This window comes from Fusarium coffeatum, assembly GCF_003316985.1.
Source record: "Fusarium coffeatum strain FIESC_28 chromosome Unknown BRIP53273_contig_5, whole genome shotgun sequence".
Taxonomy (NCBI): Eukaryota; Fungi; Ascomycota; class Sordariomycetes; order Hypocreales; family Nectriaceae; genus Fusarium; species Fusarium coffeatum.
Window position 1 is genome coordinate 231,692 of NW_022157804.1, and position 27,043 is coordinate 258,734.

The 27,043-nt window shown below is 47.5% G+C and overlaps 13 protein-coding genes across 13 annotated transcripts; 7 read left to right on the forward strand and 6 right to left on the reverse strand.

Annotated features, from left to right (window-relative positions):
• Positions 1-587: 587 nt before the first annotated feature.
• FIESC28_00262 (uncharacterized protein) lies at positions 588-1,013 on the reverse strand (the record flags this gene model as incomplete). The annotated part of the gene is made up of 1 exon (XM_031154413.1): positions 588-1,013. One exon carries the CDS (start codon positions 1,011-1,013, stop codon positions 588-590), a length of 426 nt encoding a protein of 141 aa, XP_031021585.1.
• A 393-nt stretch (positions 1,014-1,406) lies between these two features.
• On the forward strand, positions 1,407-1,899 carry FIESC28_00263 (uncharacterized protein; the record flags this gene model as incomplete). Its single annotated transcript, XM_031154414.1, has 3 exons — positions 1,407-1,472; positions 1,543-1,594; positions 1,649-1,899. The coding sequence occupies 3 exons, from the start codon at positions 1,407-1,409 to the stop codon at positions 1,897-1,899; spliced, it is 369 nt and encodes a 122-aa protein (XP_031021586.1).
• Positions 1,900-4,044: 2,145 nt separating this feature from the next.
• On the forward strand, positions 4,045-5,793 carry FIESC28_00264 (uncharacterized protein; the record flags this gene model as incomplete). Its single annotated transcript, XM_031154415.1, has 7 exons — positions 4,045-4,148; positions 4,196-4,308; positions 4,363-4,447; positions 4,504-4,822; positions 5,145-5,477; positions 5,528-5,681; positions 5,735-5,793. The coding sequence occupies 7 exons, from the start codon at positions 4,045-4,047 to the stop codon at positions 5,791-5,793; spliced, it is 1,167 nt and encodes a 388-aa protein (XP_031021587.1).
• A 349-nt stretch (positions 5,794-6,142) lies between these two features.
• FIESC28_00265 (uncharacterized protein) lies at positions 6,143-7,210 on the reverse strand (the record flags this gene model as incomplete). Its single annotated transcript, XM_031154416.1, has 2 exons — positions 6,143-7,105; positions 7,151-7,210. 2 exons carry the CDS (start codon positions 7,208-7,210, stop codon positions 6,143-6,145), a joined length of 1,023 nt encoding a protein of 340 aa, XP_031021588.1.
• A 559-nt stretch (positions 7,211-7,769) lies between these two features.
• On the forward strand, positions 7,770-8,345 carry FIESC28_00266 (uncharacterized protein; the record flags this gene model as incomplete). The annotated part of the gene is made up of 1 exon (XM_031154417.1): positions 7,770-8,345. The coding sequence occupies one exon, from the start codon at positions 7,770-7,772 to the stop codon at positions 8,343-8,345; it is 576 nt and encodes a 191-aa protein (XP_031021589.1).
• An 82-nt stretch (positions 8,346-8,427) lies between these two features.
• On the reverse strand, positions 8,428-9,818 carry FIESC28_00267 (uncharacterized protein; the record flags this gene model as incomplete). The annotated part of the gene is made up of 8 exons (XM_031154418.1): positions 8,428-8,665; positions 8,721-9,172; positions 9,224-9,296; positions 9,345-9,364; positions 9,420-9,504; positions 9,554-9,567; positions 9,621-9,708; positions 9,772-9,818. The coding sequence occupies 8 exons, from the start codon at positions 9,816-9,818 to the stop codon at positions 8,428-8,430; spliced, it is 1,017 nt and encodes a 338-aa protein (XP_031021590.1).
• A 521-nt stretch (positions 9,819-10,339) lies between these two features.
• FIESC28_00268 (uncharacterized protein) lies at positions 10,340-11,725 on the forward strand (the record flags this gene model as incomplete). Its single annotated transcript, XM_031154419.1, has 1 exon — positions 10,340-11,725. The coding sequence occupies one exon, from the start codon at positions 10,340-10,342 to the stop codon at positions 11,723-11,725; it is 1,386 nt and encodes a 461-aa protein (XP_031021591.1).
• Positions 11,726-11,805: 80 nt separating this feature from the next.
• FIESC28_00269 (uncharacterized protein) lies at positions 11,806-15,070 on the reverse strand (the record flags this gene model as incomplete). The annotated part of the gene is made up of 5 exons (XM_031154420.1): positions 11,806-12,157; positions 13,020-13,165; positions 13,222-14,058; positions 14,108-14,786; positions 14,895-15,070. 5 exons carry the CDS (start codon positions 15,068-15,070, stop codon positions 11,806-11,808), a joined length of 2,190 nt encoding a protein of 729 aa, XP_031021592.1.
• A 1,534-nt stretch (positions 15,071-16,604) lies between these two features.
• FIESC28_00270 (uncharacterized protein) lies at positions 16,605-21,102 on the forward strand (the record flags this gene model as incomplete). Its single annotated transcript, XM_031154421.1, has 9 exons — positions 16,605-17,255; positions 17,313-18,588; positions 18,701-18,761; positions 18,814-18,888; positions 18,946-18,948; positions 19,012-19,087; positions 19,138-19,486; positions 19,537-20,326; positions 20,373-21,102. The coding sequence occupies 9 exons, from the start codon at positions 16,605-16,607 to the stop codon at positions 21,100-21,102; spliced, it is 4,011 nt and encodes a 1,336-aa protein (XP_031021593.1).
• Positions 21,103-21,187: 85 nt separating this feature from the next.
• Positions 21,188-21,631, reverse strand: FIESC28_00271 (uncharacterized protein; the record flags this gene model as incomplete). The annotated part of the gene is made up of 1 exon (XM_031154422.1): positions 21,188-21,631. The coding sequence occupies one exon, from the start codon at positions 21,629-21,631 to the stop codon at positions 21,188-21,190; it is 444 nt and encodes a 147-aa protein (XP_031021594.1).
• Positions 21,632-22,676: 1,045 nt separating this feature from the next.
• Positions 22,677-24,144, forward strand: FIESC28_00272 (uncharacterized protein; the record flags this gene model as incomplete). The annotated part of the gene is made up of 2 exons (XM_031154423.1): positions 22,677-22,738; positions 22,791-24,144. The coding sequence occupies 2 exons, from the start codon at positions 22,677-22,679 to the stop codon at positions 24,142-24,144; spliced, it is 1,416 nt and encodes a 471-aa protein (XP_031021595.1).
• Positions 24,145-24,524: 380 nt separating this feature from the next.
• On the forward strand, positions 24,525-25,342 carry FIESC28_00273 (uncharacterized protein; the record flags this gene model as incomplete). The annotated part of the gene is made up of 2 exons (XM_031154424.1): positions 24,525-25,191; positions 25,248-25,342. The coding sequence occupies 2 exons, from the start codon at positions 24,525-24,527 to the stop codon at positions 25,340-25,342; spliced, it is 762 nt and encodes a 253-aa protein (XP_031021596.1).
• Positions 25,343-25,593: 251 nt separating this feature from the next.
• FIESC28_00274 (uncharacterized protein) lies at positions 25,594-26,806 on the reverse strand (the record flags this gene model as incomplete). The annotated part of the gene is made up of 3 exons (XM_031154425.1): positions 25,594-26,230; positions 26,283-26,455; positions 26,531-26,806. 3 exons carry the CDS (start codon positions 26,804-26,806, stop codon positions 25,594-25,596), a joined length of 1,086 nt encoding a protein of 361 aa, XP_031021597.1.
• Positions 26,807-27,043: the final 237 nt, after the last annotated feature.

The following is a 27,043-nucleotide window of genomic DNA, read 5'->3' on the forward strand; positions in this document are numbered from 1 at the left end:
AAACACCTGCTTCTGATAATAGTCTGATCATGATCGAGATCCGCTGACTCCTCAAAAGCTTCACTACTGGCTATAAATAGTCTAGTAAGACTTATATGCTTGAATCCCATCCAGAATTCCGAAGGCTTAGATGTAGACAGAGCAACTTCTTGGAAAACCCAAGCTCTGCAAAACCACTCAAGGTTAAAAAGCATGGCGGCTGCCACTGTCAGCGACTCGTTGAGCTTAAATTGCTGAATGGTGAATGCGTTTCGCACCGCATCGGAAACATCGTTTTCAGACGTGATGGGCAAGATCTCAAGCTCCAGGCTCTCGTATAACAGATCGATATGACGCAAAAAAGCCCCAGTGACTGCCTCTGAGGCTTCTGGTTGTTGATGATTAAATCCCCAAACGAGGAGAAGGTATGTTTGTCTGTAAATATGATCCATACGCTTGACTTGTTTGTTACGTTCCACAAGGTCTTTCTGGTTGATACAAAGAGCATCAATCCAAAACCTGGGCAGAGATAAGTCGTTACAGTGAGTAATTTGGATAGGCATGGACCTCTACATACGTAACTTATCGACGGTTGCATTATCATCGATTCATGCAAAGTAGGATAGCATGGCGACTTGTGCTGTTTCAGCAAGGTCTTCTGAACTTTGTAGAGGAGTCGCGAGAGAATTTAGTGCTTCAATAATTTGAATACCTGAAGGCCAGCAATCAACAGGTAGACACTGGAGAACAAGGAAGGCTTCTTTCAAAAGGGCCTGGAAGTGCCGTAGAAACGAGTCCAGGTTCCTAGTCACGCCGTGCTCAACGCCATTAAGTGAGATCGGAACGGTGTCGGTCGCGTCTCTCCAAACATATGATAACGCAACATAGGCCGGTTCACCTTCCAGGGAGACAGTCTCAAGCTCGCATCGAAGAGTATCGTGGAATCCCGCCGGCAACAGTCTCACCAGTCGGGTGGCCGAAGAATCGTTTGACGGTAGCGGTGTATACGGCGATGCGACCGTGTTCTCGGCCATGTTATTGTTCCTTTCAGGAATTCGTGTACTGGAACCAGTATAGTTAGCAAGAAGTATCTGTAGTGCGGGATTTCGAAAGGGTTTATTATAGCTGCAACCTGCTGGTAGCTAAAAGACAGGCCGAGAAACACGGCTGTGTTTATCGTTGCCCAGTCTCAGTGACGTTGTAATCCCTCCAAGATCAGCCAATGAAAACACGTCGCGTCCCGCTGCGTCTGTCCATCTTTGTAATTGTAATTTAGTATGCCCAAGTAGTTCAAGCTTACAGTTGCCGTTGCCTTACAGGTACGCCTCACCACAGGCTGTATTTAATGCCAATGCAAGGTACTGTAGCTTTTGCAATTACTGATAACTCAACGGGTAAAAGAACCACGGTCTTACCGTAGCGTCTACATGAGGGTTTCCAGACTTGCTCTTGCCATGCTGTCTTACTTCCTTGGGATGCTTTATCATTTTCTTGTGAGCCAATGTCGCAAACAACGCGAGATGCGTCCATGGGCCGTCGAATGATCTAGCTTTAATATCACAGCCATATGGTACATTTCTCAACGACTTTGAAGCTATTGAGGACCTCATCTTAGGTAATCCTTCGTTGACAGAGAAGCGAATTAGGTTCCTTCTCTAACCACGTACAGGCAGGCTGGCTGGAGCCTTTCTTATCGACCAAGCCTTCTTCGCATACCTACAAGGCAAGGCCAAGCTGAAGATAACATCTCTCAAGGCCAGCGAATACAATGGGTTTGTTCTGAAAGAGCGGGAGCTTTGTGCAAAAAGAAATTTCAGCAGTATCGACGAGCCAGAATTCTACAACTTGTATCCACCAAGCGATGCCTACGGAACCATGGCTCGAATATTAAAGAAGGAAACAATGGATATTAGCAAGTGAATGAGGCTACCACAGACCAGAAGGAAGGCCGATTCTAAATATCATAATTGTATTGGCACGGCAGGTTTCTTTGCCAGATCTCTTAACGGGATCAGACATCTAGTGGGTGATCAGTACAAGCGAATCCAGTCGGTAACAGGAAAAGATCCCAAGGTCAGTTTCTGTGGTCGAGGGGCGGAAGCCGTATGCTGATGTACCTTCAAATTCAGAGAATTCTTCTTGTGGGAGGCTTGGGAAGCTCTGAGTATATTTATGAGGCTCTCGACGAAGCTTTCTGTGGCAAGGTTATGAGGCCCAGCGAAGGGTGAGAGTCCCTTCACCTTCTAGGCTTTTTCTACGGGCTGACATTCAGGAGATGGTCGGCAGCGGCTCGAGGGGCAGTTTTGAGGCTACTCCAAGAGAATATTGCCTCGCAAAAGGTCCGATCGCCATTGCGCACAAAGCTGCTTTGTGTCCTGCCTGACGTTGTCTCCCGCCGGTCGAGATATCATTATGGTATATTAGCCAATATACCCATCGCAAACCGGGATCGAGATCCTCAGGACACTGTACACACAGATCCAAACGGGATCAAAGTAGCTCTTCGGATGAATTGGTATCTGCAAAAGGTAGTAGTCTATACATCTCTTACTGACAGAATATAAGGAGACAAGGTTGACAAAGAAACGAGAATTCCTATATCGTATTATAAGTACTGTCGTGAATTGCAGCCTCTACCACCAAGATGCACCTTCCAGGCATTATATTGCGAAGATGGCAATGCTCCAAAGAGAAAGACTGCTACGGTGTTGTCTTTGTGTCGAATAGGATGTTAATGGGACGAACCTATAACAGAATGGAAAAGAATTGGATTTCCATCATTAGGGTGGAGGAAACATGAAGATCTCGAAGTTTCAATGGGGTTACAGGGTGAGCCCAAATGGATGGTTCGAGTGAGGTCTAAAAGGCAAGAATATCGGTTTGACATTGAGTATATCAGCTGAAGGACCAGAGCCCACAGCTTCAGTATAGCTATATACATAGATAAAGCCTTCCCTGTAACAGTTGTTATTATCTCGTACGAAGAAACATACGGGGGTTTACTAACAGCCCGTGATTGTCTCTTGATCTATAGCTGTGCCAATTTTCTGGCCGCTAGACCCTCGATCATATGATCCTGCTCCCACATAGTTTTAGAGTCTTGCCTATTTCCTCATGAGTTATTTAACAGTGACGCCACCATATTTAACCTCAAAAGTCATTACATCAAACCTAACTTTCCTATCGTAAGCCGGTATCAGCTCCTAATTAACACTGGTGCCCGAAGAATTGACGAGAATCTCTATTCGCACTTAAGTTCACCGAACTATCCCCTGTATAATGCTTGAACCTGACGGACTTCCCGGTTATTCTACATCTGGTACATCTTTTCGGAGCTTGTCCGCAGGATGTCGTGACTATTTCCAGGTCCGAGTTCGAATGTGAGTCGGTATCAGAAGAAGGTTTGTTGGAAAGCACTTAGTATCATAATCACCCAAACTTGACAGTCTAGACAAAGCTGAAACAATCACCGAGTCACATAATTGACCGATGTACCGGCCATTGAAACCTGATAGCGTAGTGATATGGAAACGAGTCACTCGAGGGGTTGAAGCTTGAGCAGACGTTAATTATCGGTGAAAAAAAGTCGAAGTTCCGGTGACGAGCACATGACAAGACCCGGAACATTGGCTGCGGTGGGGCTGCATGATTCAAGCTGATAGACAGTTTGCTGTCCGGCTGCGTATGCAGGACTCTTCTCAAAAAGACCTTTAGTAGCGATGGCGGGCCTCAAAAACATGACATGACAGCCTAGTGGGCTATTAGTCATAACACAGCCTGCGTAAATGACACGTGTCGGGGATCTCGCTCAAAGACAGTTAACAGCAAGTCTCGATGGGTGCCAATCAACCGCAAGCCTGTTTGTATAGAACTCCGAATGAGGTGGCTGAGTGCAACTCAGCCGCGCTTTCGCATCCTGCACAGGCATCAAACATTCGAAATGCGCACAATAGCGTTTTCATTCTACCGATCTACAATGAGGCTTTGTGGCAATAACTTACCATTAAAAACCTCTTAGAAGCTGTAGGCTTTAGGTAACCTTCCCTCCTTTACCAGTTCTTGATTATGGACGAATACGGGGTAACTGGGACAGAGCAAGTGAGCGGTCGGGGTAATGCTTTCGAGAGAAAGCCCTGGACTGCCGATCCTGACTGCTTGGACGTTGATCTGTGAGTTATTTGTCTTACTTACGATTCCGATGACTGACAAGGGGCAGTGACTTCGACACTGACATTGAGCAAGCCCTCAAATTACGTGCGAACGATGAGCCATGGGACAAGACCGAATTAAGACGAATCAAAGCTGTTCATAGATACAGCAGGACACTTGGTAGGCCTTGTTCAATTTACAACGCTCATCAACTTAACACTAACTAGGTCCAAGATGTTGATGATGTTTTCTTAAACGACATGGAGGCGAGAAAGCTGCAAGTGACCCAGAATGACAGAAATACTTGCTTTGAATTATTGTGAGTCCTTCTTCTGGTTACACATTGAAAGATTCTGACTAGACTCTATCCTGCAGCTTTATACCTAGATATAACCCCCCAGAACAAAAGTCGCCCACAAGACAATCAATCCGACTTCCCATCAGCCCTCCTGCACTTCGTCACCTATCGTCTACCTATCTAATCCCTTCAGCATTCGTTGAGGCCGCCCTACGGCGGTTCAAAGTCAAGGTTTGCGCCACAGTCTTTCGCCGGCGATCTCGCCACGCGTGGGAGTACTGGTGTCTGATTCCTGTCCGGATGAACACCCACTGTCCTGCCAGTGCGAGTGAACATGAGACGCCGACTGCCGGAAGCAACCAAATGAACCCATCTAACCATATTCATCTCGATGGTGTAAGAAGGGATATCTCCCCATCAGATATTGGGCTGCATGTTCAGCGCGATAATACAACGGGAAGATTGTCTGTCATATGCTTTAGTCTTGTTGACCCAAGGGATGCCCATAGGGTCGAGTCATGGTTGCAACATATTAAAAACTCTTTGACAAGAAGGTCAAAAGAGGAGCTCCAAAGAAGTCCTTGCTTCGTTTTACTTCTGTTTATCGTTCGTGTGCTCCGGGAGTGGGAAATTGTATTATTGAACTTCAACGCAGAACTGATTATGCATGTGGGTCGACTCGTCTCGCCAAGGGGACACGAAGCTAACTAGAGCACAGGGGAAACAACTCCAAGAAGAGATCTCGAAGCAAACACAAGGGTTCATCGACACTAGCAAAGATCTCAACGTTGCGTTACATACTATGGCCGCACATCTCCTTCGTTACAAGACCGAGCTAAATAGGATAGGTCTGATTCTTTCAGACCTTCGCAATCACCGTCGGGATATGACATATGTCCCAGCACGGAACGAAGATGAGCTAGCATGCTTAGAGTCTTGGCCGGCTGTGGATCATGAAGCGCAGAGAATTGAGCGGCTCGCTTCTAATCTTACAGCTACCTCTAATTTCTGCGATGAATTGGAGAAGAAAGTTCAAAACATTCTAGCTCTAGTGGGTTTGCAGACAGGTCGAATGGGAGCACAGTTACTGACTGTCTTCAGCTATTCAATCAGATCCAAGCCGTGAACGATCGAACACTACAAAGTATCCTGAATGCTTCACATCAAGAGAACAGAGTGACTCATGAACTTTCAATCGCCTCTCACATGCTATCGCAAAGTATGAAGAGAGATAGTATCGCTATGAAGACAGTAGGTCAGATGAGAAAACAACTCTACGTTCATCGGCTAATCTAACTGCAATCTCAGATTGCCATAATGACATTGGTATTCTTGCCGGGAGCAACTTTTGCGGTAAGCCCATGTGATTTTTCGTTATCGAGGAAGTTTATTCATTAACTCCAGGCCGTGTTCGCAATGCCATTCTTTACCGAGACGACGTATCTTACAGCGCCTTCCCAAGCGTGGATCTGGGGGATTCTGACGGTAATATGTACTGTCTTCGCATTTGTCGGATACCTATATGTGGTGAATCGAGGGGATAAAAAGACAGGTGATCCTGAGGTAGATCTAGGGCTATCATCTGGGTCTTCAGCAACGTTCGCGGACGGAGGATCGATCAAGACAACTTTAGAATAGAGCCGTGCTTCTCTCGTATCAACTTCGATACATCAATGATATCGCTACAAAGCATTTCCAAAGTACCGTCTGAAGATATCAATCAGAGGACTCCAATAACCACCTAATCCCCTCAATAAGATCGATAGCCGCTTTCTTGCCTTGAGCCAAGTGCGAAAAGCTACCCCAGAAGATATGCGGCATGCCAGGATAAATATCAACCCTCGTCTCAATCCCATTGTCTTCGCGCAGCACTTGCTCATATATCAAGTCCTCATCGCGCAAAATGTCCATCCCGCAGACTTGGAAGTAGGTTTTGGGAAGGTCATGGTGACCAGTCGGCCAGATGAATGGAACAAAGAAAGGCGACGATGTATCTCCAGCAGCAGACTCACGAAAGATCTTGTCAAGCCCGGGAGTCAAAATCGGATCGTTCATACACTCTCGCTGAGTTCGCGAGATGTACATATCTCTGTACTTCTCAGACAGACTTTCCTTAGCTTCTGGGGGCAATATCATGGGAGCAAGAAGAAAAACACCAGTTATAGCAGGCGTCAACTTCTCATCGCGAGCCAAATGACTGACTATAGCAGCCATGTTGCCCCCCGCTGAAGAGCCCCCGATGACGAAACCCTTTTTCAACGAGACGTTGAGTTCAGATTCAGCATGAACAGCAATCCACTGTACACTATCCCAGATGTCATTGATACCAGCGGGGACGGGATCTTCTGGACCCAGACGATAGGATGGTGCCACGCAAACAACGCCCAAGTTGCGAACTATGTCTCGACATGACCGTTCAGCATCTTCTGGAGAACCAATGGTCCATCCGCCGCCGTGGATGTATACAACGAGTGGCTCGGGAGTCTCAGACCTGGTTGCAGGCTCATAGACATGGGCACGTATTTCATGACCGTGCCGATTAGTGTAGTATATATCTCGCTCCAGAACACCTTGGTCAAGCTCTTTTGAATGTAGGCTCTTCATATACCATCTCAAGTTTGCGATGGCTTTTGATGCATCTGAAGTGTCTAGTTGGGGAATGGGGTTCGATCTGAGATACTGCTCCTGTTAGCGCGGGCCATCATGTCCAACAGGGCTATTTACCTCCGACAGCTCTGGATCTATATCTGCGAGACGCAGACGTTCTTCTTTTGAAAGCGCCATTGTTAACCTGTCGCTCAACCCTTTTGCTAGTTGAAATGGCATATAATTCAGCAACCGAGAAGAATTTGTATGTAGGTGTTGCCGGAGTTAACAATTCATACTGCATGATGAACTTCAACTCTTCTCACCCTAGCTAACGCCTCTAGCTGTCGACCGGAATTAAAACTCGGATATAACAGTTTGATCCACCGGTCAGCGACCGGCATTATTATTGGGGTTAAACTACAGAGCTTGGTCAGCAGCTTAAAGATCAAAAGCGGCGTAGCGATCGAATACATGTTGCGCTAGCCATAGTCTTTCCTATGGCTCGTTCACGGTGAACGGCAAAAGAATTCGGCGAAGGTCACGACCAGTTCCTCGCCGATCTTGTCCAAGGCGAGACGCTACGCCAGATGTTGCTACCCCACAGTAAGCGGGTTTCATTCTAGGCCGCCTCAGCCTCAGTGACAGGCATGCTTGTTTGGCAGGGACACACCTCGAATAAAACAAGTGGTATACCTGCGAATAAAGAACGACCTCCGAGGCTACCATTTCTCTCACACCACTCCTGAAGACCACGATGTCGCCAGCAACAGACACTATCCACGACCACCTCAGCGATTTGTATCGCGAATACCGTGAAACAAAAGACATCCCTTCCAAAGCCGTATTCTTTTCACCTCAATGCCGCCAAATCTGTCGCACAAACTCAAGCTATGCCGCTAAAGACCGCGAGACTATTATCAAGTACTTGCTTGAAGCTGGCCCCGTGATTGAAGATATCTATCGAAGACAAGGTTGGCTCGACGGCGAGACTCACGGCCCTCCGAGGAGCTTTTACTCCGTCAGGCCTCTCAGCCAGACTGAGATGACCGATTTTGCCACGATTGAGGAGTTGGAACCTGCTGGCTTCATGTCAGTCGAGGAAGTGAAGAAGAAAGCCGAAGATCAGAACTGGGAGGGGTTGAGGGTTGATATGTGGACGGATGATGGAGATAAGAGGGGAATTCTTGTCAAAGTTCAGTATTGGTGGCGCAGGGAGCCTTTGGGATCAAGAGCTGGGACATGGAAGCAGATTCTACACGACATCTTGTACCTTGGACCGATAGATGGCAGTGAGACGGACACGATGGGTGAGATAATCGAGGAGAAGTAATCACTCTGAGCAGACAGCACACAATTTACTTGGTATCTCGAAGTCTATTATATCTTCCTAAGTCTTTATTTTATTTAACCTTTTAAACGATGACCTGGTGCTTGGCAGGCTTCTCAGCCTCATCGCCGAAGATGTTGACGTTCCATCGAGGCTTGTTAGCAACGAGGGGAACGTTGTAGCGGCGCTGCTGCTTGCCAACTTGCTCAACCTCCTTGATGTCTTGCTCGGAGAGATCGATCTCCTGGAAGTTGGCGGCGATGCGCTTGGGAGTGACGGACTTGGGGATGACACTGTGGCCACCGACCTGAGCCCAGGCAAGACTAGAGGAGTAAGTATTAGTATGAGGTTTAGTGTGCTGGTCGGGGATTGACTTACAGGACCTGTGTGGGGGTGACCTCGGTACCCTTCTCCTTGGTCAGACGCTCAGCGACGGCCTTGACCTCGGGGTAGGTGAACAGAAGAGGAGCGTCAACCATGTTGTTACCGAAAGCAGAGTAAGCAGTAACATGAATGCCCTTCTCCTTGCAGTAAGCAATAAGCTCAGGCTGGATGAGAAGAGGGTGACGCTCGATCTGGTTGGCAGCAGGTGTGACACCAGTGCCCTTGATGATAGCCTCGAGGTGCTCCTTGGTGTGGTTAGAAACACCAACAGCGCGAGCCTTGGACTTGGGAAGCTCAGTCATGGCCTTCCATGTGTCGACGATAGAGATGCTGTCGTCAATCTCGACATCGCCGTCGGGCTGGTTCTCGCCAGTCAGAGGGAAAAGGTCCTGGCCGACGTGCTTGGAGCTTCCCTTGAAAGAGACGGGGAAGTGGATGAGGTAAAGCTGTGCATGTCAGTTTGTGTTGCATTTTGTGAATCGATGACGAGTGCTTACGTCAAGGTACTCGAGACCGAGTTCCTGGAGGCAGTCGTCGAGAGCGGCCTCAACGACCTTGGGGTCGTGTTGGCTGCGAATTGTGAGACTATTGCCATGTTCATTCACTTGAGGCACTTACGAGTTCCAGAGCTTGGAGGTCTGTGCTTTTGTTAGCGTTCTGCTGTGTGCATTGGTAGAGGGGTTGGAGACTCACGATAAAGACATCCTCACGCTTCAGACCCTCGATCTCGGCGAAGGCCTTCTTGAGAGCCTCACCGATCTCGGGCTGGTTTCCGTAGCTGGGAGATTTAGCAATTGGACTGTTGTGGTAGAGTATTGAGAACGTACACCTTGGCGAGATCCTGGAGATTATGTTAGCGATGAAGATAAGCGTGAGAGAAGGAGCAGAACTTACCAGGTGGCGGTAGCCGACCTTGAGGGCCTCGTAGACACCCTGGCCGACCTCACCGGGAGAAGCCTGCCATGTGCCGTAACCCAGAAGACTGTCATCAGTTAGTTTCGACCTCGTCTCTTGCCATGGTTATTGTGTAGAGGAAGATACATACGGGATCTTGGCACCGGTGTTAAGAGTAAAGGTCTTTCCTTGAGACATTGTGATTATGATTCTTTGTGAAATAAAGAAGAAGATGAAGAGAAAAGATGAGACTCTCAAGCTGTTTGAAGAGACATTTATAGGCCCCTCCATCAATACCCCGCTAGAAGTTTCCCAGCCAAGAGTGGCGCTAAAAGAGAAGCTACCAAGCTAATAGAGGGGAAGAGGGTCCTCTTTACCCCAAGCGCTCCAATTGATATGATTCAAGAGCTGGGGAATCAATGACGTTGCGACGATGAGATTGGCGCGCGAAATCTGGACGTTTTTTTCACGTGTAATGTACGCGGTCTGCTGACATAAATGCGCGGCTTTTGGAGATTAGCGATGTACAGGATCTTGCGAAACGACAACCCCAACCATCAGGGATTTTGTACTAAATTGGGTCTCTGATATCTCTTGGCGACAGGCAATTCTAGGCTGCAGCAGCTAATTGCGATGGCGTCACAACATTTCTCACTAAAATTGCGATGGAAAAGACCGTGAACTTTCACCTCTTCGACAACAATTATCAACGCGACAATATGCCCCAACTACAGAATCTACCACCTGAAGTCCTGTTATCCGTAGCCGAATTTCTTGATCACGACGATCGCAAGAACCTCAGCGCTGTAAATGCCAACTTCCGCAGCACATTTGCGCCAAGTCTCTTCAAAACCCTCAAGGTCGACTGCCCCCTCGCAAAGAACCTGGGGAGCTTTCTGAAAGACACCATCAGCAAATTCGGCGCACATGTTGTCGAATTGAGATGCAACGTCACGTTCTATCCGCGACAGAAAAACTCAGAGAACAACAATGAGGACACGCCTTGGTTCTGGACCGATCCTCCCGCGTCAGTTTGGGCTCGTGACATGGCCGACGTTGACATCATCCATGAATTGCTTCAATCCAAGGGCCTACCACAGTGTAAGGCTCTTGCAGTGTATACGAATGGTCATGAAAATTTCAGCGAGAACGATATGGGCGGAGAGGAAGCAGAATGGGACGATAATGACATGGCTGGCACCAGTGTCTACTTTTGCAGTGATCCTGAGGAGTGGGAGGAGGTGATTTCGATGGAGCACGAGTATTCATGGCGTGCGGCTTTGCGGGATATGTATCGCGACATCGCGGCACTCTCGCCAACTCAAGATATCAAACTTCTAAATTTCCTCCCCAGAAAAGTGTCTTTCTGGCAGGAACCAGAATGGAGTGCATTCTTGGGTCGTTTGAAGAAATTGGCGCTCCATACCTACGGTGGCGAGAACGATGCTGTTGAAGAGGTTACTGGACTAGAGGGCTTCGAAGCTTTCTTGAATGAACTATCAAGCGTCCTATTCACCCATGCGACAGAGCTAGAATATCTTGAGATTGTGGCTCTTGGGAATGGCTACCTTGAGGCTGGTTCACCATTCCTTGATCCTCTTACGATGCCCAAGCTACAGGAACTTCATCTTGGAAACATGGCCGTTAACGCCATCCTCATTCCTTTCCTCAGAGGCCGAAAGTTGAACAAGCTCGTCATCGACGATTGTACAGCACAGATAGGTGATAAGGACTTGAACCCACAGCCAACATGGAAAGATCTCTTTGCACGAATTCGACAGTCTATTACAACCCCTGCAGAGATCAAGATCATGTTCTCAAGGAAAGCACCTCTCACGAGAGATGAAGCTCACAGGCGTGATGAGGAAGGGTATGTACATTTAGAAACTGAAGACGCTCATATTAAGAGACTGCGGGCGATGGCGCATAGCAATGTGTGTATTTGGCCGTATGTGGATCTTGATACCAAGTATGGCTTTATATTTCCTGATGCGGATATGAATGCGAGTCGACTTGGTCGTGGAGATGATATTTTGGAGTTTTTAATACTGGAGGGGGAAGTTCATGAAGGAGGCGGGTCAATTTCCGTGGAAGTATGCTCATAGATTTGACTGTATTCGACTGTAGAGGACTATTAAGGTTATTTTAGCGTCCCAGTTGGGTCTTGAACATAATTGCCTTGCTTTCAAGCAGTGGAATTGTTCTCGTCGTCATCCTGGTCATCATAATCTATGATCTTCTTGCCGAGTGCCATAAGCTTATTCCACTGCTTAGGACTTAATATCACCCCAAGAATATCGTCGACTTCTTGTTTCTTATCCAAGCCCTTCATATTATCATCTTTCAAATAATCCAAGACAGCATCGGCCGTAATGCACATAACCTCGTGTGGGACATCGCCAAGGCCATTGGCTACTATAGTGATGATTGAGTCGAAGGTCGCCCGTGTCGCAGCTGTTCGTGGTTGGTACGTTATGCCTTCCATGTTGTCTCGTTGGGCTGAGAGATTTCGTCGTTGCAGAGGATACGGCGGATTACTGTGCGTATGTAAGCTCTAATGTTGTTATGAAAGTTACTCTAAGAGATAGCTATCCCTTGAAAGAATATAACTACGGCTGGTCAATAAGGTAGGCTCTTAGAGAAGAAGATAATAGTTGAAGTGTGGCTGTTGGGAGTTGTTATGGTGTGGGTGATGTTAGCGGAAGGAAGAGAAAAGAAAGGCCAGGTAGTAGCAAGGAAGGCATTTTATAGCCTGCCTAAATTTTATGTGACGGTAAGGCAAAAAGAAAAAAAGTCATGTTGGGAAAGGAGTCATAATGTCCTGTGGAAAGTGTAAATATCTTCACAAACCTCATCTGATCGAATTGCGCTTCATCAAGCCAATTGAGCCACCTCGCGCCATCACGCTATATCAGCTTCTATATGGATATAGCCTCAGTTCTAGGTTTCAGGCTAAAGGTAGACTCACATCTTAATTTCACATGCAGAAATACTATCCATGAGCGCAAAAGACGTAAGACCATCTGGTTTCTTCTCCGCTAAATCGGTTTCCCTCTTGAAATTGTGCATATCTACTATCACCTCAAAAGTGCTCGTAAATCCTTCTATATCGTGGATCATAGACGCTTCGACAGTCAATAAACAGATTCGAGGCCTCCACACCACCAGGTAAGCACGTCGTGAGCTATTCGTCAACCTGAACACCTCATAATAACGTGTGGCAAGGTTAGTGGTTGAAGGCTTACCTTGCACGTAATGAATGGTGCCAGGTGTTCCAGTGGAACCAGTTGTAAATGCGACTTGCCTCACTCACTGTTTACGGCGCTTCCATAGGTTGAAGGTCTATCAAGTCATGCTTGAGGCTCCTCCGGGAGCTTCCTCCTTATGTCGTCTAAATACCTTGCTATATTCATAGCACTCGCCCGCCCATTTTTTGTACCTTTCCCATTCAATGTCTCAACCACCAACATCTTTGTCCGGATCAATTTCAAAAATTCGCTACTGAGCTCGTTGGCCTTGTTATGAGAAGCGAGTTTGTCCATGAACTAGACACATAGTTAGCTTTACTGTAAGTCATTGAACACACCCGGCAGGTACTGACTCTGTTCACACTTTCCCGCACTTCAGCAGTCCTCTTTCCATTCTCTTCTGTAACGGTGAAAAAGAAGTCGGTCCTCAGGTTATATTCTTTCGACATGTGGTAGAAAGAAGGATCTTGGGCCAAACGTTCGTCCGTGAATTGTTTCACAAACGCCCAACCGCCGGACCACCATATCAGAAACTCCAAATAAACACAACCGAGAGTCCAAATATCATAAGAAGGTGAGATTGAACTGTCGTCCAAAGAAAGCGCGGTCTCAGGTGCTCGGTACGCTGATGTGTTAGGAATCCGTTGTCGCTTGTGGCGATCGACCTCCTCTTTCGTACTGAATGCGGCGCATCCGAAGTCAGCGATCACGAGTCGACCTCTCAAGTCTCCTTCCTGTCTGGGGTAATATAGTATATTCTCCGGTTTGATATCGCCATGCCGACCAAAAAGACGAAGTCTGCCTGGACTCTCCCCCGTGAGGTTTTGTTCCGCCGCTTGTAACGAGTCAGGATCGAGCAAATATTTAAAAGAGTTTGTTTCGTAGCGGTGAATGGAGCCCAGAGCTTCTGCAAGACCCTGGCATTGAGTTGACAACCAGGAGAGATTGTCATCACTTTCAACCTCTGATGGCTTTGGATTCACTGACTTCCAATATTCTAGTAAATCACCATGCGCGCGTGGGAAGATGAGGTGATAAACTCCGTTCTGTATATACGCCGTAAGAATGGAAATCATATGGTCGTGTCTGTTATTCTTAAACTTGTTTAGAATGGCGTGTTCTCTTTTTGGATTGGTAGGCCGTTTTCGCCGGAATTCTTCAATTCGCTTGATAGCGAAGACCTTCGTCCCCTGTAGAGGCCATATTAGAGATGCGATGACTAGAATAGGATAAACCCACCTTGAAGCCATGTTGATTGGGATGTATGCGAACCTCAAATACCTCGCCCTGCCCCCCTCGGCGGATTAGTTTCCAAGACGTGAAAGGTGGAACTTGTTCATCCATCAATCTTTGGGGGTCATTTTCTTTCTCCGAGGAGAAGCACGGTACCAAGACCAACCACTGCTGTTCCATGAACTTGACAAAAAAGCTGGGCTTAAGCCCTCCTGTTGGAAATTGGTGGTCACTACTTCGCATCCCCGTCCACTTTAGGGTATCTGTTTCAGGGTCGTGGAGTAAAGGAAGGTTATCGTCACATATTCCGCGGTGTATAAACCATGCAACTACTGAGGCCTTCTTGAGCAGAACAAGGATAATGAATAACTTGCGATATGATTTGCCGTCTGGTGCGTCGCAGATGCTTGTGACGTCGCGCTCAATATCGGCCGTAGAGTCGCGCAGGGGTCGCATTTGGGGGTATTTCTTGTACTTGTCGCATTTAGTCAGTACCTTTCTGACAGTCCCTTCAGAAACAATCTGGACAACATTATCTCTTGGTAGAAATCTTGCCCCTTGGTAACCCGGATAACGACTCCAGTACGATGCGTTGTAGATGTGAATACGTGTTTGTAAGCCCACGTCTTTGCCAAATAGGTTGAAAGGCTCTAGCACTTTGTCACCTAGCTCCCTGGCCTTTCTCCTTTTCTATTGATAGGTTAACGGTGTCCGTGCTGAGGAGCCAGACAAACCTGCTTCCAGATGTGGCCTATGCGGAAGCCTTTGTACTGCCCTCTTGACCGCTACTAACGGGTTGCTGCGATGTGTTTTGCCGTGCTTTTGAGACACGGCGGCGTCTCCTGTATTGGAACCAATGACAATATTTGAAGATGAGGCCCCTCCAGCAGCATACTGTGCCGCCCGACCCACGTTCTGGCTCGTTGACGGATCTGGCTCGCTTTGCGATGTCAGTCCGCCACGATTCATTGTGCAAAGTGTATGTGAACAAAGCTAGCAAACGAAAGCTCAGTATCGCGCAGCTGTATCTGCTCGCGTTATCCTTGTCGTTTGTACACTTGCAAGGCCAGGTATCGCCCTTCTAGTATTCGTTCAGATTAGGCTGTGTGCCAAGCACCCACCAAGTCTGCCCTGGCGCAACCTTCCTGAGGATGACATTGTGGCTTGCGAATTATTGGGGTCGGGCCACTCCTTGGCTTCCTCTTGTCCTACCGCCTCTCGACAAATCCCAAATGGGCGAGTTCTGGCAGATGACTTCCCCCAGCCTACATATTCTGTCGTTTTCCCTCCATGTTCGTCTACCCCCAGAAGACGTTTTGGTTCGCAAGATCTCACTGTTTCGCAAGATCTCATCGTTCTACAGGATATTCTCGACATGGGCCCCTCTCAATTCTTCCATCAGGTTTTGAGTCTTGCCACGAGGATTATACCTTCTGTCAACCGACATCGGAGGAGTTCCTTTGGTTTTAAACGCCACGGGGACTCGCAGAAAACACAACAATTTCCCGCCTGGGATATCGATCCAACGAAGCTGGCAAAGCACCTGAGCTCGGAATTTTCACCTGACGCATTTCAAATTGATGTATAATGATAGCCTCGACATTTGACAAGGATTTCACAAGCTGACTTGGACATTTTCAGCTCGTTCATAACGAGTATACCGTCCGAGCGCCGCGAACCCTTTCAAAGGTGAGCAGATAAAGATGATATGATATGACGCATATTGCTTACATCTTGGCAGAAGGAGATTGAAAGATGCCGCTAATCCAGACAGCGTTGGACCCCCAAACAGGAGGGGTAATCACGGACCGTGGTCAGAATCTGGCTACAAGAGGGTGTGCTGCCATGATCACATTGTCACATGGAGACTGATGCGTTCATTATCCTGTTTTAGTCGGTCATCATTTCTATTGTTGGGTCATGTTACGCGCTGCCAAGCAGCCGAAAAGTTCGGATATTGTCTCGTTTCGGTATATGGATTGTTCAGCTCGCATACGAATATTGATCCATTTATTGATTTCAAACTGAGACGAGGGTAACCGCTTTCTGTGAATGGGTGGCCTACTGAAGTTCAACCACCTGACAGCACACCGGTCGGCGCCACAGCGCGTGAGCGATGTGATAATGGTGACGATAAGCTCAGCCTACTTTCAGGACTCTCCAATCAGGGTATAATAATGTCTTGTCGAGATGCGAGTAATCAATTGACCGCCATATCAAGAAATCAGGCTCTAGCCTGCTTGAAAAGAGGTTGAAAGTCAATTGCTAGTTTTGGGGGGAATTGAAGGGACAAGACTGAGGGATATATGAAATCAGGCTGTAGCCTTTTCGTCAATGGTAAAGATTGCTGTGATCAGACAGTCTCGGCAAGGAATCGCACCGCATTGATAAATATATCGTTAGGTTAACCTGCCGTTCTCTCACCATAAGGCTCCTTGACACTCTGCCGTAGAGCTACAGTACATCTCTATTTATCAAGCCTTCAACTATCCTGCCGGCTACAATGCCACCTGTTAAGCCCCAAAAGCCTCTTGCTACCGAAACTGTTCCCACCGTCGGTTCAACTGTCCGGTCGTTTATGGTGGAAAGTACCTTCACTAACCTGAAACCAACATTCTTGCCCCAGGGGAAAGTAGACGATCTTGTTACGAGACGTTTGATCATCTGGGTATTTTACAAGTGTGAAGACAAACCATCTTTGACTGTCACTAAATCAGTCGAAAAGGTGATAAGCTTCATCTTGACCAATGCCAAGAAGATCTTCTCTATTCTTGTTTACATCTCACTGAAAGGGGCAAGTCTGTATGGACTTCTGAGATACCTCATTGAGTGGGAACTCCACGACATTCACCTTCCTTTCAGAAGAGAACAGATTGACGCCTTATTCCCCTATATTACCGACCAAGATGTGGAGGACATCAAAGGCATGCGTCTAGACCGAGAGGCATGGAACGACGACCATGTTAATCATTTTGCCGAGAACCAGTGGAAATTCTGTGCTCCAGTTTTCTCTACGTGTATAGACAACCACGACATTGTCGAGAAGTCTATTCTACCGTTCATCTATAAGAACGCCGATTCTGTTGCTGCAGGAGCCTTTGGTGAGGTTATGAAGTACAAAATTCATGATTCACACCTTGACACCAGCGGATTGGTAAGTGACATTGCGTTCAAATAATACCTAGAAAAAAATCCCGACTAACCCGTCCAGATCTTTCCTTGTACTGATTACGTCGCTATCAAGAAGATCAAACTGGAAAGTGACCAGGAGCGGGATATTAAGATCCAAGGCTGGGAGAAGGAAGTAAGGGCGCTGTGGAAAATGAGAGCTCTTGGTCAAAAGCACATTGTCAATTTTATCACCGCATTCCGCTTAGGCCAAGATGAACACTATCTCATCCTCGAATGGGCGGATGGTGGAAACCTCAGGAACCTCTGGGAGCATTTTCCTCGACGCCTGACAGCAGAACTGATTCAAGATGCCTTTGATCAGTTGCTGGGTCTTGCCCAAACCCTTTGCAAAGTTCACAACCCGGTGGATGAGACTGTATCGGATCAACACTTTCGCCATGGAGACTTAAAACCTGAAAACATCCTTCGGTTTAAAGACGCCAGCGATAGTACAAAACTCGGTACACTGAAGATTGGTGACTGGGGTCTCGCAAAACAACACAACAACATCACACAGCTTCGAACTGTGCAGACGTCAACTCCGTTCGGCACACGGCGCTACGAGCCTCCCGAAGAAAGGTCCATACGCGGCAATAACCTTCTTGTAGTAACTAATACTGGAAAACCTGGTAGAAGACGATCTCGGCTCTACGATATCTGGGCTATGGGATGCATCTGGCTGGAGTTCCTGATCTGGTTGATGTACGGCTATGAAGAACTGAAACGATTTAACCGCAGTTTGAACCAAGGCGATGTCGACATACCTTGTTTCTACGAGATTGGTAAAGACGGCAATGCCAAGGTTCACCATGTGGTCTTGGAATGGATAGAACATATGGCTCGAGACCCAGTCTGCGAGGTTGGACAAACTGCTCTGGGCAACTTACTTGAGCTTATTAGGGGTAAACTACTGGTGGTGAAGCTACCTCAGAACTTGGGATCCAGTACCGATATGTCTCTGACACCTCGAGCACGCCGTCGCAGTTCTCCCAGCAGCAACGTCAGTTCAGGTAATACGCCACGGAGAGGCCTAGCTTCATCGGTGGCCCTTCCGCAATTCACTGTGACCGAGCCAGACTCACTCGAATATTCAACTCAAGAGAATCCCACATTCTCTTACGCTGTTTCTCCTCCTGAGAAAGCCCCCATAACACAGTTACAATCTGACAAGGACTGCCGCGCCCGAGCAAAAGATCTCTACGACCGGATGGAGATTATCACATCGGACGTGGATACAGCTGATTACTGGCTATCAGGTACCCCTAGTTCCCCGCCCCGAAGCACTTTTGACGACACACAAGAACTGTATTCCAATGGTATACAAGCAGGGCTGTCATTCATACAAGACTTCAATTCAGCTTTAACGGGAAGGGTTAGTTTTGGACTGCAAGAACTCACGACGTCAGCTAACGTTTGACTCTGACATAGACGGTATGCACTTGAGCACTAGCAATACTATGCTGGTCACTGAAACTTCGGATTACAGGATGTAAGTCCGGCCGTCAAAACTATCTTGTTACCCCTCGCTGACCTCTCTTCAGTATGTATGCTGAGTCTAGCTCAACCCCTCAGGCAGTTACTTATACTGACAATGTGTCTGCTGGGGCATCCAGGGTGTAAGTTTGAAAGTATTATATGCCTCCCCATGAACATGATGCTAACTGTACCCGTAGAAAGTAAGAAAGAAAAGATCCACACAACTATGACTCGCGCTATGCTAAATCGATGTCTAACTTTAGTATTGTAGACAGTGAGTCCCTAATAGAACGTAAGAACTTTCGAGCGTATGAGCTGAGCAGCATAACAAAACAGAATGTCAGTATGCACTTATCTTCACCAGACTAACGTTGCTTATGATTTGACAGCTAGAGGACACTTGGAACATAGTCATCGACAATGAATTTGCGGATCGCGTTACATCTTCTATCAGGGCAAACAACCTCGGTGTCCCTTCTCCTTCAGAGTCAACGAAGCTTTGTGGGAAATGTCTGACGTTCCGGAATGGACTTTTAAGTCCAGGGTTCAATATCACCTACGACTCGAATACTCTCAAGGCCAATTCCAGTACCGGCATCTGCGATCTTTGTTGCCTGCTGTGGCCATTCTCTCAGAAGGCGGGTCAAGCCGCAACTTCCCATGTCAGCTTCCAGAGAAATGGAACAAGCATTCTCATGAACGGTTACACGCTGGTTGCGTCCATCTTTAGAAATGATAGTAGGTGCTTTGGTATAGGTTCTTATCAAGCTATTTACAGATGGTTGTAGGTCTTAGCACTGGTATGGACACCCAGATCCAGCTCAGTCTTCCCACTCTCCCTGATGCTGGAAGTACAGCGCATCTGGAGATTGTCAAACAATGGCTTCAGAACTGTGATCGGCATCACCATGGCTGCAAGCGTAGCCAGACCTGGAGTATTTCAAACAGTCTGGGAGCGGGCAAAAAGCTACCTACGAGAGTTATAGCTGTGAATGGTACCAATGACGACAAGGTCCATCTACTTGAAACTACCCCAAGTAACAAAGGGAATTGGGTGGCATTATCTCACCAATGGGGATCAGATCAACAGTTTCGCACCCTCAGAACCAACATACAAAAGCATATTGCTGGTATCAAACTAGCCGATCTTCCGCGCACCTTCAGAGATGCTGTTAGAGTTACTCGCGCCATCGGTTGCCCGTATCTGTGGATTGACTCGGTCTGTATTATCCAAGGGAATGATGGGGACTTCCGGCAGGAGGCGAAGCAAATGGAACAAGTTTATAGTGGTGCATACTGCGTACTTGCAGCAAGTCGCTGTCCAGGGCATGATGCTGGCTTCCTTGGACCAAGAACAGAGCATCGATGCATCAGTCTATGGAATGGTTCGACTCCTGTTTCCATCCGCGAGAGCATCGACGACTTCCAGAATGACGTCCTGGACGGACCATTGGGCGGTAGGGGTTGGGTCTTGCAGGAACACGCCCTTGCTCGCCGAACCGTCTATTACACGGACTACCAATGCTACTTTGAGTGCGGTGATGGAGTACGCTGCGAGACCATGACAAAGATGACCAAGTAAGTAGCTATTTCCTGGAGGAGCTTGTCGGCTAACCTCTTCTAGTCAGCGTGCCACTTTCCTGGCGGATCCAAACTTTCCTCTTCTGATGATGAAAGCAGACAAGGGGGCGAAGATCCTCGGCTACCAGGACCTTTACAAGATGTATTCTGGACTAGGTCTTACCCTCGATACCGATAGACCATGGGCTATCAACGGACTGCAAGAGCGAATCATCGCTGCTCTTGAAGTTCAAGGTGGATTTGGCGTCTTCTTTGAGGATAACAGCGACGGTCGTCGTCGGGGTCTACTTCGGCGAAGTCTGCTCTGGCGTCGGGCTGATAAGGAAGACACCCTTACCCCAGTCAAATTCTGCCCGAGTCCGAGTGGTACCAGGGTTCCATCTTGGTCATGGATGGCGTACACCGGTAGCATCGACTATATCCCCGCCGACTTTGGTGGAACCGAGTGGGAATTTGTGAAGACGCAGTGGGATTCAGAGCCCAACAAGGCTGACGATGGAGTATTGGTTGCTGAGGCGAGGGAATACATCGACGGTGGCCATGATTCCATGCTCGTGTTTGACTCGTCGTCGGGCTCCAAACGGACGGTCACGAAATGTGTGGTTCTTGGTAAACAGAAGGGAAGTGGGTCAGATGAGGTCAAGATTCACTATGTCTTGTTGGTTGAGCCCGACCCATCCTCAAGCCAGGTGCGGCATTATAAACGGGTGGGCGCCGGGACGTTGCTTGGGGGATTTCTAGGTGGGAACAGCGAGACGATTCAGATTGTGTAGATGCACTTTTATAATCATAGGCTTTAGGCGTTTATTTTGTGATTTATATATAAAACACAGGTAATCTCTATATGTGATTTATACTTCAGATGCTGTCTTCAAGTCCTCCGCGAACAATTTCAATCTGGAAAGTAGTATCAATAACTCTCGATAATGCATCAATAACAGCTGCAACACAATAATAGATACCGAATCTCCCCCATAGCGCCAAAGGAATGCTTCTCAAGCAAGTCATCATATCAGCGCAGAATCTCTGCGTGGATTCGCCGGGCCCTTGAGCGTCAACCTTTGGAACAGCCTGTACAGCCGCAACAGTAGCCGGGACCCAAAGAAACAGCTTGACGGCTTTCGACAAGAAGTAAAAGCCCGCTAGAACAGTGCTCACATATCGAGCTTGATCCGTGTCAAGCTCTGCCATGAAATTCTTGTAACCTATAGACATCTGAAAGCTTTGTTCAAGGATGAATTCTATGCTTTCCTCCACGATAACGAATGTTACAGTGGTAGCAATGAAGCGCAGGAATTGCATCGCGGAGATGGATCGGATATATCTAATCGATGTTCCGAAGGAGGTAGGGGTGTCTGAGATGGCTGATTGGAGCCACAAGAGGTGGAGGGGACCGAAGATGATTGCGGTGAGGCACTTGGTGATGTGCATAGAGTGTGACTTTGCAAGATAACGCTGGGTTAAGGTCTGCGAAAATGACCAAACTAGCCATAACAAAACCCCTTTTGTTGGGTATATGACTGAGGAGAGAGAGGTGTCGGCGCTTGGAGACATGATGCCTCTAGTCTCACCATTTGAAGAGGCGGATGTTTCGAAAGACTGTACATGACGGGCGGCTGTGAGGACTGGATGAAGTGCGATGTATGGCTAAGGAACCTGTATAAGCCAATTAGCTGAATTGGAGCCTTCACCGAGATTGTGATGACGAACGGCGTGAAGAAGAGGCTCTAAGATGTAGCCTATCATCCTGTATAAGACACCCATGTGCTTAGAATCATGAGATGACTGGGCCATTTTGGATGAGTTCATTGTACTTGAGAAGGGACGAAGGAGTGATGATGAGAAATGGGTTTGTTAAATCCTAGTAAGGCAATTGTTATCAACAAGGTCGTCTTGAGTCACACCGAGACTAGGAATGAATTAGGACTTTATACGAAAAATGAAGTGGTAAAAGATAAGGAGATCAGCTCAGCCTCCTGCTGGCCCGATAAAAAATAAGCACCAATGCAGATCGGAAGGATTCACAAACTTTGAGGCCGAGTCTCTGTATTGCTATTGGTCAATCTATACGCGATGCACGGAACTTTCAAAGTGGAACTGCGATGGATCTTCTGGAATGCTGATGCCTAGGATTACGGAAGGCCAGAGGGGGCAGTGTCCAAAAACTCATTTTGCAATACGATTACACCTCTAAGTTACGTAACCTTATACTTATTGAAAAATCGAGCCTCTGTTTGGTTTTTGGACACTGCCCCCTCTGGCCTTCCGTAAGGATCATCTCAGGCCTCTTAACTCGGCTCTCTCGGCTTGTCGTTTGTGGAATTGTACAGAGTAAATGAGTGGTCCAATGCGCGCGACACAGAGACAGAGGGCCTTTGCCCCCAAGAAGCGTACTGGATGCCTGACTTGGTAAGTCGCCCCCCATCTGTGCGATTAGGGAAATGCACTGACTGCGACATAGTAAAAAGAGACATAAGAAATGTGATGAAGAAAAGCCAATTTGTCAACGATGCAAGAAAGGCGGTTATGTCTGCGACGGATACGAGAAACAAGAGCTCACACAAGATACTCCCAAACCTCGACCTCTTCCATTACTTGTGGCAAAGCGAGCAAGCACACCCCAAAAATGCTTGGTCCCAGGGAACGCCCTCGAGTCGAGTTATTATACTTATTTCTTCTCCGATATAATCGGCCAATTCGAAATTTCTCACTCATTGAACAAAGGCTTTTGGAAAAAGACACTTCTGGCGCCTAGCCAAGACAATCTTTGCATCAAGCATGCGGTCTTAGCCGTAGGCGCGACACATTTGAGATACTCCAGAGCCGGAGCTGGGCAGATTTTACCAGCGTCTTTGGACAGGTTTATCCTGACAAATTACAATGAGGCTATATCAAGGCTCGCAAATACCCGAGATAATCCAGCGGACCTTGAGACGATATTAACGTGCTGTATACTCTTCGTCATCCTCGAAAGTCTTCGCGGGGACTTTGAAGAAGCAGTTCGACACCTCGAGTCAGGCATAAAGATTCTTGCGAATCATAAACCCAAAGTATTCCTACCGAACAACGAACTCCAAGACCTCGCAACAATCTTCCACGCCATAAGCTCTCAAGTTGCAATATTTGCGGAAGATCGCATCTTCCCTGACGTAACACATCTATTGATGCCGCCCAAGAAACAAAAGAGGAAAGCCAATGGTGTGTTTCGGGATCTGGATGAGGCGGAAGATGTCATGAATAAATTCGACGATGTGATTAATCATATCAGTTGGGATCTGGAGCAAGATTGGGACGATGAAGAGTCAGAGTGTGTTACTCAATGGGTCAAATTGAGGCAAGATGTGGCAACTTGGGAGGCACTTTTCAATTGTCTCTTAGGCAGGATCAGCGTGGATGAATCCAAAGAAAGAATTCTCAATCTACGCATCCAGCATAAACTATGGGAAGTCCTCCTCGACGGGGAATGCAACGAAGACCAAGCTGCCATCACACCTCAAGACTGCAACACCCTTCTCGATCAGGTGCAGCAACTATGGTGCAATCCCAGCCATTCGCACTTTGGGCTGAAAATCGACTTGACAGCTGCTCTGTATCAGCTTTATGTCTACTGCGAGGATGATGACGTTCGACAAAGAATCATCAATATGCTGAGGTCGCAGCGACGGAGGGAGATTATATGGGATAGTGGCGAGTTAGCGGACTTTTTGGAGAGGGATATGTGGCAGAGAGCTTTGGGGTTGCAAGAGGAGAGATGGCCGGATATTGGACCTTCGAAAGAAGAGGGTGCTTTGCTGGTTTTTAGACCGAAGCATTAGTTTTAATGTGTGTTGGGGCATGAGGTGTTGAGTTTTCGGATTGAGGGTAAGATTTGAACTTCTCGGCATGGTTTGTTCCAAGACAATCATCATTCAGATTGGGCTATACGCGCTATTCAATAAGATCTTCTAAGATCTCCATATCGTGACCCGTCGATCTCATGGGGTTGTCTCGGCACAGTCAGCCTAGCGCTGAACCCTTGGTGCTTAGCCTACGCTCCGTCCTCTGCTATTGGTCGTTGTATACGGCATGCCGTCCTGGATCCGAAAATGGATGTCATCGCTAGAGGCAATTTATATATAAATACAACGAAAATGACAATAACTGATATACTCGCACCCTTCGCTACTGCAGTTTTCAAACTTTTAACATAGACACCATGCGCGTCGACAACCTCCTCGTCACCTCCTTAGGAGCCCTGACCTCAGCACTAAGCACCCGCCCCAAGGCTGTTGTATACCGTGGTCCTGCATCATCCCCAGGCTGTCCCGAAGCTATCGGCGCACTTCTTGAGTCTTCTCCTTCTCACTTCAAAGTCATATACGCTGGTCCGGAGGAAGCTGTTGACGTTACAGACGAGACACTCAAAGACGCGACTATCTACGCTCACGGCGGTGGACCGAATTGGGAAAAGGCATATCGTCAAACAAAAAAGTATGAAAGCTTTATCCAGAATTTTGTTAGAAATGGAGGTCATTACATGGGATTTTGTCTCGGCGCCTATCTCGCCGGGCCAAACGATGGTTATAATCTGCTTCCTCATGGCTTGAGAACGGACCAAGAGATCAAAAGGCGGGGAGCTCAAGTGAATGACGAGGATGATACAGTTATTCAGGTCGACTGGGCTTTCTCATCTGGAAAAACTGACAAGAAGCGTTGGCTTTACTTCCAGGATGGTGTTGTCATCAAGGGCTTTGGTGTAAAGACTCCCGGGCAGGTTCTCGGAAGATATTCTTCTAACGGCGACGTTGCCGCGTCAGTTACGCCTTTTGGGAAGGGATGGGTTGGACTTGTCGGGCCGCACCCGGAGGCTGATGAGACTTGGTGTAAGTTCCTACCTGACACAGTCAAGTGTTGGAAGACTTTGCTAACTATGATCTAGATGAGGATGAAGAGATTGAGAACCCAGAAGGTGTCAGATTTGATATTGGACATGACTTCGTTGAAGCGACTATAAATGGTGGAAAAACTTGGTGAAACGTCAGACATATTGAACCTTAGCACTGTGCTGTAGGAAATTATGAGAATCGGCGATGGCTTTAGTTTTATTATACCTGAGCTTAATCACACGACGGCACTTGTCTTCCCCCACAGAACCTATGTTCAGATAGTGGATTTTAAATATGTATTGAAGAGAAAGTCGGACAAGAAAAAGGTACCAACTCTATATACTTCGACGGTAAAGACTGAATTCTCTATGACCAGCTCCCCAACCCCATCGTCGCCATCTAAGCTTTAGCCGCCTCAACAAATCCCTGGCTGAAAGCATAATCATTATACCCCATCTCGCTCCTAGCAGCGTAAAAGAATTCCCTTTTATAGGGCGTCAGCTTCACACCATTCTTGACACGATAAACCAAATCCGGATTCGAGATGAACCACCGTCCAAAAGCAACCACAACATCCCACTTCTTATACCTCCCATCAACAGCTTCAGAGACATTCTCAGGCAGATATCCACCACCCACAATGACAGGAGACTGATTATCCCACATCTCAAGAAAGTATTCGAGGCTAGGCTTTTCGTCTCCCAAAGGGTTGACCTTGTCGCTTTCGAATTTGTGGAGAGTCATGTCCAGATGGGCAGGATTGGCACGGGGTTCCACGAAGGAGACGTATGCTAGTCTGTAGGCTGCCTTCTTAAGTTCGCTGATAATGTAGCCGAATTGTGCCCATGGGTTGGAGGTATAAGCTGCTTGAAATGTTGCGAACGGGCTGATGCGAAGGGCTATTCGTTCGGCGCCGATTTCTTGGATGATTGCTTTAACGACTTCGAGGAGGAAGCGGGCGCGGTTCTCGATTGAGCCGCCCCATTTGTCGGTTCTGTTGTTGATACTTTCGCTGGTGAACTGGTCGATCAGATAGCTACACAAGGAATTAGTAGTCAGTAATAATCGCAGACGCGGAGCCCTCTTACCCATGGCATGCATGAATCTCAACACCATCACCACCTGCATCAACAACATTCCTAGCTGCTTGCCGAAACTCTTCAATCTTTCCCCAAATTTCCTCCTCACTCAACGCCTCTGGCTTAACAGGATAACCTTCCAGCGCAATATCACTACTAGAAGAGTACTTCAACCCGCGACTCTTCAAATAATTCGGATCACCCGCTCTTCCAAGATCTCAGATCTGCATGAACATATAACTCCTCTTCTCATGTACAGCGTCAAAGACTTGCTTCCAGTGCTGCATCTGATCGGCGCTGGAGATGCCGGGCGTACTGGGTGCTGCTTCGGCGGTGGGGGATATGCCGGTTGCTTCGCTGATGATGAGTGTTCCTGGGACGCTGGCGCGGTCAGAATAGTATTTCGTTACGGAGGGGAGTGGGAGGTGGGCTTCGTCGTTGCGGAGACGGGTCATTGGGGCGAGGGCGAGGCGGTGGGAGAGGGTGATGTTGCCCAATTTGAGAGGTTGCCAGAATTTGGATTCGGTAGACATTGTTGCGGTTGTCACTTGTGCGTTTCGTTGTTTAAGATTTTGTGTTGAACTGTGAAATGCTTGAATTGATGCAGTTTGGTGTTGAGACAACCGATGTACGAAACCATCACACCTTTAAGTATTATTCCTTTTCTCGAACATTTATCTCCATCTTTGTCGATTGTTAAGCTTATATCCATCTACTCATCATGTTGAATCGTTTCGTGATCATTTTCTATACGATGTTATATTCCGCGG